The 12,607-nt window shown below is 43.2% G+C and overlaps 1 protein-coding gene across 1 annotated transcript in view; it reads right to left on the reverse strand.

The window, feature by feature from the left end:
- The window catches only part of LOC142488223 (polycystin-1-like protein 1), a 298,659-nt gene that overhangs the window by 144,635 nt on the left and 141,417 nt on the right, over positions 1-12,607 (reverse strand). The window contains exon 7 of the mRNA XM_075588596.1: positions 8,109-8,277. Coding sequence (XP_075444711.1) covers positions 8,109-8,277 — 169 coding nt within the window. The remainder of the gene's footprint in view (positions 1-8,108; positions 8,278-12,607) is intronic.

Below are 12,607 nucleotides of genomic sequence, written 5' to 3' on the forward strand. Positions count from 1 at the left end.
CTCTGGAAGAGAGAATAGCGGCAACGACGAAAAACATTAAAAAAAAACAAAAAGAGATCAACATACCTCAAGTCCCAAATTAACCAACTGGCAGATCGCCAAGAGGACACTGAGATCCGGGATCACCGAAATAACATTCGGATCCACGGCATCCCGGAGCAGGTAGAAGACGTGGAGGGCTTTGTCACTAGATGGCTAACGACCCTGCTCCCTGAGAGACCGGAATCAGAGTTTGGGATGCATCGGTGCCACCGGGCTCCACGAAGCAGACCGGCTGCGTCTGAATCACCCAGAGATGTTATAGCCTGCCTGCACTATTTTAAGACCAGGGAAGCGGTGTTTCAGAAAACCTGCGCGGAGGCCTCCTGTAAATTCGAAAATGCCGCCCTGCAAATCTTCCAAGATTTATCCCCGGTCACCCTCGCTAGAAGGCACAAGTTACAGCCAGTAACGCGAATACTGAGAGAGAGGGCGATCAGGTACAGGTGGACATTTCCGTTCGGCATGCTGGTCATTAAGAACGGGAAGGCCACCTCCATCCGTGAAATTGAGGAGAGCGAGTCCTTCCTCCAAAAGCTGGGGATTAAAGAGGGCCCATCCACAAGTCCCTGCCGAGATCCAGCACCAGAAGAGGAATGGCAAATGGCGCAGGGCCGCAAAGACAACAGGGACACGGCAGACGCGGACAACGAATGAAGCACCGGACCCCAGTGTTGGAGCATTTCCAGTACCTCAATGTTCCCGAGGGTTTCTTTTTTGACAAGTTTAAATTAAAGTTTCGGCATCCCCCCTCCCCCCGCATATTCCAAGGAAGGTCTCCCGCATACCCCAGGGAGTAGTGAACCCACACTGCCGGAAGGACAAGGGAGCGGCATGGGGCCACACCGGCAGACGCGACCGATATCTGCTGGGGAAAAAATAAAAATAAAGACTTACCGGCATATGAGGCCCCAAAAGGATCTACCCCCCCAGGAAAAGATGGCGCTGGAGCGCAGAGGGAGCAACATGGCTGCGGTGGACGCCATGCGGGAAGAATGCGGATGCAGCGGAGGTGATGGCGGGAGAGCTGAGAGGAGGTGCGTCCGATCCCAGGAACATCCGGCCCCAAAATGGCGAGGACCAGAGGAAAAATATCCCGTCTCTGGTATTGAGTCTGGACGCCGAAAAACCTTTTGATAGAGTAGATTGGCCCTACATGAAAGCGACGCTTGAGCAGATGGGCATTGGAGAGAGAATGATGGGCGCCATTCTGGCTCTATATCGGGGTCCGACGGCTAGAGTCAAGCATCAGGGCTCACCGTCAGAGAAATTCCCGATAAAGAGTGACACCAGACAGGGATGCCCCCTGTCACCGCTTCTCTTTGCACTTTGCATCGAGCCCTTAGCTGCGCATATCTGACTTAGTCCCAACATAGCAGGAATTCAGATAGGAGAACAGTCACATACTGCTGCGGCACAGTTTATTCGAGCATTTGCCCGTTCTGTGCCGCAGCAGTAGCCTGGCGTGCGCCCGAGTGTGACGGGCGCACGCCGAAGCAGCGGAAGAGCGCCCTCCGATCGGGGCGCTCTCCCTACCGCTGCCGGGTCCGCCGGGTCCCCCGGAACCCCCTGCCGCTGTCCCGCGATCGCGGGACACCAGGGCTCCCTCGGGGAGCCCCTGGACACGCGTGCAGGGGGCGCACGCTCCCGATGACGCGTGACCGCGCGTCTATGACGCGCGGCACGCCGAGGGGCGGCCACTAGCAAGCCGGGAGATTTCCCGGCTTGCGGTACCGACCACACTTCAATAAAGTGTGTCGGTAGTGTAAAGTGGCCCTGTATACAGACGATGTTATTTTAACATTGTCTTGGCCCCTTACCTCTCTGCCAAATGTCTTTAGCCCACTAGGGGTATTCAATAAATTATCCGGGTTCAAAATTAACCAAACGAAATCAGAAGCCCTAAATTTAAATTTGCCTAAGTCCACAGCAAAACTACTAGAGATAAATTTCAACTTCAAATGGCAAGCCACCCAGATTAAATACCTAGGGGTCAATATTACAAGGAACTATAGAGACTTGTACAAGGACAATTACCCCAGACTAATCAGGACCCTGAAGGAGGATCTCAAAAGGTGGTCAGGGAGCGGCATATCCTGGATAGGTAGAATCTAGAGTGTCAAAATGAATTTCCTCCCTAGAATTTTGTACTTATTTCAAACCTTACCCATACAGTTGGTAAGAGACGACATCCTCCGTCTGCAGTCCTCTATGGTGAAATTCATCTGGGTTAATAAAACTGCACGTATAAAATTAAGTACATTAGTCCGACCCACGACTAGAGGGGGGTTGGGGGTACCCTGCTTGTTCTCATACTTCAGAGCGGCCCAATTGTCTCAAATTACTCTCTGGCATACTCACCCTAGCCTACAGCGATGGGTAGAACTGGAAAAGGCTTGCTGCGCTCCAGTGGAGCTGCAGGACATAATTTGGCTTCCGAAAAAAGTGTTCAATAACATCAGCGAAACGCTTTCCGCGCTTGGCAGCTCATTGGCGGTTTGGGAAAGCAGCAGATATAAATATGCTCTTACAGGGCAGCACTCCTTGTTTACCCCATTCTTGGGGAACTCTGATTTCGCTACTGGTCTGTTGAGTAAGGACTTCACAATCTGGAAACAGAAAGGCCTCACGAGGCTCTTACATCTGGAGGGTAGAATATCAATCAAATCTTTTGAACAACTCAAATCCGAAAAAGGTATACCAAACTCTGAATTCTTTAGATACCTCCAGATCCGTGCATTTTACAATAAAATTCCAAAACGCCCAGGCGTACTAATTTTGAGCAGCTATGTACCAGAGGGACAGGTACAAAGGGACTTATATATGGAGTTTACAGAGAGGTGGTATGTCCTGCTAAAGACAGTGACATCAAACTGAATTACAGGACTAGATGGGACATAGAGTATAATCAAAATAGAGGTTACATAATAGAGGTTACATTCAGTTTATCCACACTGCCTCTAGTGTATGACTCCAGCTCTAACAATACATTGAGATTGGGAATGAGGGTTCCCAGTTCCCTTAGTATTCTTCTATATATTCACCTACAGTATATACTTTATATGTTGCCAAGGATTAGTTTTGTCAACCTTTACCATTACTTATTTAGTACTGTTTGTAACATTGTAGGCACTGATCTAATTACCCCTAACTTGGCCTCTATATCTAGTATATATTTTTAATATTTTTAATCTTATTTCTGAATGGGTTATTGATTGTTTTTGTCTGCTATCCTCCTTTTCTAAGGGGACAGGCTGAATCCTATATCCATTGGTTTTGTCTATATCAGTTTTCTATGTGTAATACATGTACTTGACACATTTTTTTGATTAAAGTTTTCACATTCAACATTGTGGCTTTTTCAGCCAATCGCGGCGCTTTGTGCATTTTCTCCATTATGGGCGCGAGCTAGGAGTCTGGCGAGCGTCATAGCAGCGACTAGACTACCGGTCGCATGGAGATGACGTCACAAATGCCGCGATTTTGGCGCGAAAATGCTTATGGATATAAGGATGCATCTATGAACCTCTCTTTACACCTTGAGAAAGTCCTTTACGGACGAAACGCGTAGGTGCGCTCCTACCATTGTTTTGCACTGACCATTAAAGTACTCTTTTAATACTCATCCCTTCTTGGAGTTACCCTCATTTTGGCGATCCACTAGCTGGTATACTGCCAAGAAACGTTGCTGTGCTCCTCTACATCTCTGCTGCTTGTGTTTACCCTGAGAGGACTGCACGCTGGAACGGATCCACCCATCAAGGACACCACTAAGGGAGGTAAAGGGCCTTGGCCCATTATTATTTTACCCTCCAGTGCTGGACTGATTGAGTTATTTCCCCAGGGTGTAGTACACCATCATTAGGAGACCTATTTTGGGGTACCCGCGTGGGGACCACCAGGCCTCTGGTTTCTCACCCTGGGATGTTATGGATTATACTCTATGTGATGAAAAGTTCAGTCCGCGCTCTGGCTCTTTAAGTTTGGATTGTTGGTCCCTCTCAGTTCTCTTGCTGCTTCTGTGTTTATGAGGTGTCTCCCCCACCTCCAAATGTGGTCTCCACCGGAACCCCGATGGTGATACCAATATCAGCAAAACAAGAAAAAACACAAAAGCGCACCAAGATGAGAGATAGATATTGTATTAGCAACAAATAATAAAATTAGTAACTTACATATAAAATTTCTTTAATAATCCCCGATCTGGTGTCTATCACAGGAGTAGGGCATCACATAGGAAATATGAAGGGTAATCTCACTTCTGAGAGATCAGACCTGCGCGCTGGGGCTGTCTCTGTTTCTTCTCCTGTCCTCCACGTGTGGTAGCGTTGTGCAGAGTGTAGCACACATGTGCAGGAACCGGGGCCTTCAATAGGTGTCCTTAGGATGCCTGTCCGTTTTTGATAGCATACTGTTGTGGCTGGCGGTTTTATTACCCACCATCAGTACACACTCAAGTGTACCGTTCCTGCTTTTTTCCGATCGTTTTCGCTTTTAGTTTCTGGTATAGGGATGTTTTACCTTATGGCCATAGAAACATACACACGTTTGGTTTAGAGTGCATATATAGGGGTACCTTTGAACTTCTTTGTTCACTCTCTGTCATATAAGTAATCTACCTCTTTTGCACCTACCATTTTAGGACAATCTGATTAATAGGTGAGCAGTTCTTTACAATCCTTATGTATATTGCTTTGATAATAAGAAATGCATTCTCCTTGGATGGACCAGAACTAACAATAGGTAGCACAAGACCGGTAGGGCCGACTACAAATGGGCCGGAGCATGGGCTAAAGAAGCAAATACACACCCGCGCAGATCCCCCATAAGTAGGATCAACGATATAGACTCCTTGAAAGAGAACCTCCAGACTGCAGCCCCCCCCCCTCTTCCCCCGCTCCCCTCCCCCTCCCCCCTCTCTTGTTGTAAGTCGGTATGTCTGTACGTCTTCCCAGTCTGTACAGTTATTGTAGATTTTACCTAAATCAAGTGCTATGGATACTGATTTCCCAGACAATGGGTTGAAAGATTGTTATATGCATGTATAAAGTGCTTAATAAAAACATTTGTTGAAAAAAAACCATGATTTATTATTTTACACACAGGATTAATACCCCAGGCCGATGGGGGTCCCCGGTGGTCCTGACGGGTATCTGCAGGCCCCAAACTGCCCCCCTGGGGTACCCACGGGTTTCTGATGGTCTCCGGGTGGTCCGCGCGGGACACTGCGGGCCCCAATGGGGTCCACGGGTGGTCCTGTGGGTGTCTGGGGGTCCCCTGGTCATCCCTACAGTTGTCTGGGGCCCTCGGGAAGTTCCCTCGGGTGGTCCCTGCAGGTCCATGGGGCTCCACAGCTGTAGGGCCCCCGGTTCTACCCACAGGTATCCCCCGTGGGTCCGGAGGTTGTACCCGCGGGCGGGTGCTCGGGTGGTTCCCGTGGGCGTCTGAGGGTCCTCGGGTGGTCTCCATAGCTAAAGTACCAACCCTGTATGTAAAAAAAGAAAACATGTCCTACACTTAAATACATACACTCCCCCTTTCCCCCAACCAAACACATAACGTACAGTAATGGGCAAAATAACTATTATCCAGATATCTGCCAATTATTAAACACAACATTAGCCAGCAAACTGTACATAAATCAAGTAAATAAATACAGTTCTACTTACCCCTGAATTATGATGAGCGTCCTCGTCAGCTTACTGCAAGATCCCTGTCCTCCGTTGCCAAAAAAATACATAGCAAATACAATCTAATGGCCCCCAGCCACTTAATCACCTTAGCGGTTAATAACCGCTACAGTAATTAAGGGGTTAACCCACCCTGCCCCAATACCCACCCTGGAGGCCTAACCACCCACCCCGGACCCACTATAGTCACCCTGTTCCCATTGATTGTTATAGTAGTACATCATACACATATAATAATATAGGCATTAAAAGCCTCTGTAGCACTCAATGGGCATCCTAAACAAAATACCTTAATGCTCAAAACACACAATAATAAAACATTACAAAACTCCAAAAGAACACAATTCACTAAATTAAAACACAAGCCAGCTAATGCAATTAATACAAGACTTTTTTTTGGCCGCGAAGATAATGAAGCTGCTTACAATCTTATTTGTATTTATTGTGTGTGTGAGCAGGGGGTCTCCTGAGCTGAACAAAGTTTATTTCAGCCTTGGAGACCTCCTACTTTCCAAGATACAGGCTTCGTATGGGCTGCCGTATCCCTCTGCTTTGGTTACATACCACGTGGATTTTAACATGGAGGAGATACCGGCACCCCATCCCTGGCCTGTAACTTGGGAATTAGGGGGTGCCCGAGGCTGAAATCAACTTTGCCTGTATCTCGGGAAGTAGGGGGTCCCCTGGACCTGAAACCAATGCGGTTCAGCTCCAGAGACCTCCTGCTACATTACTCTAATGTTAGAATTTTAATAAAACCCCCGCGATTGCCTGTTAGAGACGCGCAGTTAGAGTGACTGATTCAGCCTATCTCTTACTGCGCATCTATTACAGAGAAGCAGACCCCGGTAGGATTCACACAGCAGGGACCCCTGCTGTATTACTCCGACGGGCCATTAGTCTGCATCTGACAATCTCGGGTCCACCACCTGACGCAACGTGGGATGTACCCAGGAATTTGTTAAAATGATGGCCGCTGCATCTGTACAACTGCATCAAATAAACAAATCCTATTGAATTCTGTTGAATTTTAGTGTGTATTGTTGTACCACAGAATTGCACCACATTCGCCTTGTTATATAGGGGTCTATTTATCCAAGCCTAACTGCAGTCTATTTTTATTTTTTTGCTTAAGTTTCCAAACGACAAAACAAGGACAAAAACAGCACCATATTTGTCACAAAATGGTAATCCCATTGTCAGCAATAGAATTTTGTTTTATTTGTTTTTAACTAATCACATACAATTCTTTTGCACTAGTCTCACTCTAGTTTTAAATCTGGCAGACTTTAGACCATTTGGGAATAATGTACTAAAGTGTCAAATTATCATAGCAATAAAAGTGATGAAAATATGCAGCAAAAAAATTAAAGTAAAATTAAGTGTTTCCTGTACCCTTATTGAACTATCTTCTAATTCAATTAGGGGAGGAGGAGGGTACATGAGTTGAGTGAAATGGGGCAAGTTCTGCTCAAGACAGAAAAATCACACAAAAATAAATCAGTCCCACCCAGTTAGCAGCTTACCATGATAGAAAACAAATTCGAAATAGATTTTAAAATTATCTTGAGATGCCCTGTCAATCACCCATCTTGAATTCTTTATAAATGACCCTGATATTAGTTTATATTAATCCTAGGAGGAAACACACATTTGACAGGCTTAGTGAAACTTACTGCATATCGCATGTGATAAAATGTCTGCTACACAACTCCAGGAAGTCCAGAAAAGATTGTATATGTGTGTACGTATGGTCTTCCCAACCTCTTACTGGCAAAGTTGTCTTAGGGGAGATCAAAATGGTTGCCAAATCTCGGTACTGCTACAGGCCAATAGAAAGGTTTTGGTTCACTGCTAGCGCCATCTTTAAACTTCAATTAAGTAAACCGACAACAAAAACATTAAGAGGTTAATTCTACTGTATATGGTCCAAAGCAACCAATTCAATGGAGAATTTTGTCCAACAATGGCCCTAACAGCCACTTTGGATCATATACAGTAGTCCCATAGTATCTGGGTTTCCAGTGAGCGAAACAGGCTGTATTTCTGCTTTAAACAAAGCATTAGTTGGTCTATCCATAAGCACATTTAACAGAAAAAAACTAACATGTAACAAATACAACTGTTGGCCATTTTTGAGATTGCTCAAAATATTGGATGTTACCATGTCTGCACAGGTTGGTGTTTTGTTTTTTTGTTTTTTTCATTTATTGACCATGGATCCCTGCAGTTACTGTAGGATCATGTTATTTTGAATCGTTTTGTTCCAGTTTTGTTCCAGTGAGAAGGTTACATTCAGTACATAAAATTAAAAGCATACTTTAGATACTTTTCTATACCATGCAGATATACCATATCATTAATCAAGGCACAATTTACCTGTTTGGAACTGAATATCGTTTTGATATGCTTCTATAAGTTGTCCTCTCAGATGATCTGTCTCCAAAATGCCAAATAAAATATAAAGGATCATTCTCAGCAGTCATTGCAATGAATGGGATGTCGGTCCCAGTGGAAAAGACTGTCCCATTTGTGAAAATGTATACCGCTGAATTAAAAAATATATATTTTAATAAAAACTGAAGGGTATAGAAATATTTGCTATTCATAAAATATATTACCAGTCAGACTAAAAATAGCAGTATTAAACAGACTAATTCTATAAAAATATACTGAAAATGTATTGGAAATTCAGACTGCTTATGAACACACTAGATATATACCCTCATTTTGCAGCTAATAAATAGTTAGCAAACTAACCAAATGCAATCTGGAAATGATCCACATGTTGACAAAGAAATGTGTATTCAAGCACAGGTATACATTATTTCAGACAGGTATTCAACGTGACTATTTACACAACAACAGGGAGGAAGAATTATAACTTCTATGAAATATATAAGGGGGGAAAATGTATGTGGTAATCTGGGTAATATTTCTCAAGGTTGTGTAATTACTGCACCAGCAGGATTTCAGATTGATTTTGTTAGTTTCAGCTCAACCACAAAAATGTAGTTTTATTAGCACACATTTGCTCGAGTTTTTTTCTGAAGCAATGCTAGTGAATAATGAAGCTTGGTTTGACTATTAAAAAGTTGAAGGAGAATGGACATTAAGTAACAGTGTAGCTCTCTAGTAAATGTAAGTAATCATACATTAACAGATGTGAAAGATTTCAACATACACTGCCAACAAAAATAGCAACTAAGAAAATATCTGTCAATTTAACTTGGAGAAGTTACACAGTTCATTCTTTGTGGGGGTCTACTAAACCTTCCTGACCTAGTTTGCTGCATACGCTCTGGAAATTCAGATACTGTCATATTGCTGCTTCTTGAAGCTCATTAGAAGTGTTATTTTGTTCTTGTTGACCAGTAGGACACAGGTGGAACCAGACCTTGGCTGGTAATTATCATGGAAAACTGGTGATGTGTGTAAATTAAAAGTATTTGGCAAAATCCTGAAAGCATGTAGCACAGACCTATTAGAAACGACTAATTCTGAAACTGCGGGGGGGGGGGGGGGAGGGGGAATGGGGGTGATCTATCAAGGCAATTTTAAACAAAAGTTATGCAAATTGCATAGTTTTCATCTTGCACCTCTTTGCACCCATGTATCAAGTTCTTTGGTCTAAATTTGCAGCTGTATGCCTAATCTTGCGATTGACAAGTGTCAATAGGACTCGGGGAGGAGTTACAGGACTCTGAGTCTCATTGATACATTTCCCCCTGTCTTGCACAGATGTATTAAGGAGCTTTGATGACCATATCAGTAGAAATAATGGTAGCTTTAGCGATCTCTAAAGTACATATTTTGAGAACAAGACCACCACCAACTTTTTGCCAGGACTATTAAGGAAAAGGAGTTGAGATTAATGATTCACTTTTTGGCATTCTATGCTATTCACAGCTTTCACAATACTCCACTATATGATACATCTGCACACTCTACATGTAGTTATGCCTTAATGTCCATTATGATGTTTAGATAAAAAAATGTATTGTGTACCAGCTTAACTGGAATCATCAGCCTTTTCCCTTCCCACAGAAGGTCACCTATAAGATGAAGAAATGTCTTGGCTTGCCAGAATAAAGTATCATCCTGGGTTACAGTACTGTATGTCCCCTCTTGTAGTCAAACTTCTTCACAGTACGAGACAACTCACTGGCATGATTAATCAGATTTCTGGGTATCAATTATCTGTTGCTCTCTACCTTATGTAGCTGGAATACTACCATGAACTGAATACAAGAACACCTTTATGCTATCTGCTTGAATGTTCCATCTGTTAGAGGCAAACACAAGGATATCCTCTGCGTGGTATAGTACACCATCAAATCCTTCGAGCATTTGCGATATTATTTGCAGAAAATGCTTTGGTACAGCCGAATTTCAAAAAGTTAGGCAATTAAAGCAATAGCAACCAAATGGAGTAATGAATACAGATATAGAAATGTCTTCAGAAAAGTGCTTTGTAATTTTCCCTTGAATTTTGAGGGGTTTTAAAAAAAAAGGTTTGTGTGGTTCGAAATTCACCACGTTTTTCTGCAAAGGTTGCAGTTTTACAAACGTTGCCCTGATCCGTGAATTTGTGATAACAATTTACACATCTCTAGTATTCACGCACACCATTCTGTAGATTGAGTCACTTTGGAGATCACCACATGGCTTTCATTCTGTGTAGCACTGCTTTTACCTTGTCCTTCAGAAGTGACACATGGCAAAAATGCCTTTTGGTTCAAGTTCTATATGGTTTGACTCTTCATTTACCCAAATCTTGTAATATAACGTTGTTTGTTTTTTGTTGAATACTGTTGGCTTTTAGTAAACATTTGTGCCGTTCTTGTATTTCATACAGTCTGTATAAGAATTAATGACTATTGTTGGCAGTCCCTACAGCCTTTTTGAAAGATCTATAATCACATAGAACCCCACAGTTGTGATATGAAAAATATGAGGAATGATTAGAGATTAGTTGTGATTTGAAAAATATGAGGAATGATTAGAGATACAGAAGACGATCAACTTGACCTTACTACACCAGCTACAGATCTAGATTGCATTCATACTGTCCAAGACGCTATTAAGGCTTTCAACATTCAGACTTTTTTAAATCATGAAGCATCCTTTCGACCTTTCCTTTTTTAAGAATTTGATTCACCTAGAATCTTTTTGCCGTTTTTTGTTTGTGTACTGTTATTTGTTCTGTGACATTTAAAACTATGGTATTGCTGTAGTTTTGTTTAGCTGAACATCATAAGCAGATACAAATGAAAATATAAAATTTATAGTGGTAAAATCCAGTGACGGTTTGAAATGTTTTTGTTATCACGATTATCATGAACATATGATTTAACTTTCCCAAGTGTGCCTTTAAAGCATTTTTGAACTTGAAGGATATTTTTTTGAGGCCGATAGAGAACTGTGCTTGTGTGCAATTGTCTCAGCAATTCCAGAAGTACAATTTCATAAAGTCTGTGACTGTGCTCCTGTACCAAGCTTAAAGTTTAGGCATTGTCAATTTAGAATTACCTCTGCAAGTAAGTTTGTTGCCACTTCCACCAGGAAAACAACATGTTCCTCCTCTGGGATTGTTTAATGTCCTCAGGATTATCCATTTTCTTAGTAGAGTGACAGAGCTTCACCTGTGTCATATTGTTGTGTTTACCAGTAACTTCTGGTCTCCTTGAATACTCTTTTTTTGCTACAGTATTGCAAGCCCTTCTGGCACCTGTTGGTGTTTGAGCTTACAGTATCCCTATTGTCTGCTACTATCTCTTGATTTAGGCCTTCTAAAGAAAAGGAACTGCTGATTTCTGACTGTTTTTATTCTGCCAGACATATTCTATTGCTCTAGAAAAAGTCAGTTCTGTTTACAGCAGTAGCCTGTGAACAGTTTAGTGTCCCATACTAAATACAACCTGTCTCTGTTTACATAACTCTACCCTGAGAGGACAAGATTTTCAATGCTCTACCAAAGTGTATAATGCTCTGGTGGATGTTTCCACAATTCCACATGAATGTTGTGGTCTCATATTAAATCTGGCACGTTCATAGGTCCCATTGTGCTTCCTCACAAAATGCTGGTTGAAATCTTCGTTGACTATCATACTGCTTTTTATCCTCTTCCCCCAGTGAAAGGACACAAGATATCATCTCCAAGACAAACAGTAATAGGCGATCTAAAAAGTTTGTCTAGTTTATATTATTATTCCTTTAGTTCGTATGGAGACATATGAAAATTGTTGATAATACAATTGTAACGCCTGTATGCCCGCAGACCTCGCTAGTCCCCAGTACTGAGGTGGGTAGGGTTATAACACGCACCCACAGCAGTGAGGGCATGCCCGGAGTGTGGTATTGCGTTGCTGGGCCTGTTGAGAAAGGGTTAACAGATACTTGCAACGTCCAGGGTATCAGAGTTTGGATAGTAATGTCCGTGTTCCAGAGTCCAGGGGCAATAGAGAGCAGGGTGGTGATGTCCGTAAGCCAGAGTCCAGGGATAGGAGAAGACAGCGAAGTCATATCCGGATGCACGGTTCAAGGGCAGGAGAAAGCAGGGTAACCCAATACAAAGCCGAGTTAAAGCCAGGGAGATCCAAAGGTAAGCAGGGACAGGAACCAGCGCTGAAAGAGACAGGAGAGCCAAGCATAGAGACTGCACACACAGGGGTCACAAGAAGCTATGCAGAGCAATGAAAAAGAGGACAGACAGGGGATATAAAGGAGGGAACACCAATGGGAGAGAGAGGAGGAGCAGAGGGTTGAGTGAGAGGTTGCAGGGATAGGTCGGAAGGAGTGAGTGAGGAGACAGGTGAATCAGAGAGGGAAATGGCTTGTACACAATGGGGGGCGAAGCCAGAGCTCTGGGAAGGTCT

Source organism: Ascaphus truei, chromosome 2 (genome assembly GCF_040206685.1).
Source record: "Ascaphus truei isolate aAscTru1 chromosome 2, aAscTru1.hap1, whole genome shotgun sequence".
In the NCBI taxonomy this organism is placed as follows: domain Eukaryota; kingdom Metazoa; phylum Chordata; class Amphibia; order Anura; family Ascaphidae; genus Ascaphus; species Ascaphus truei.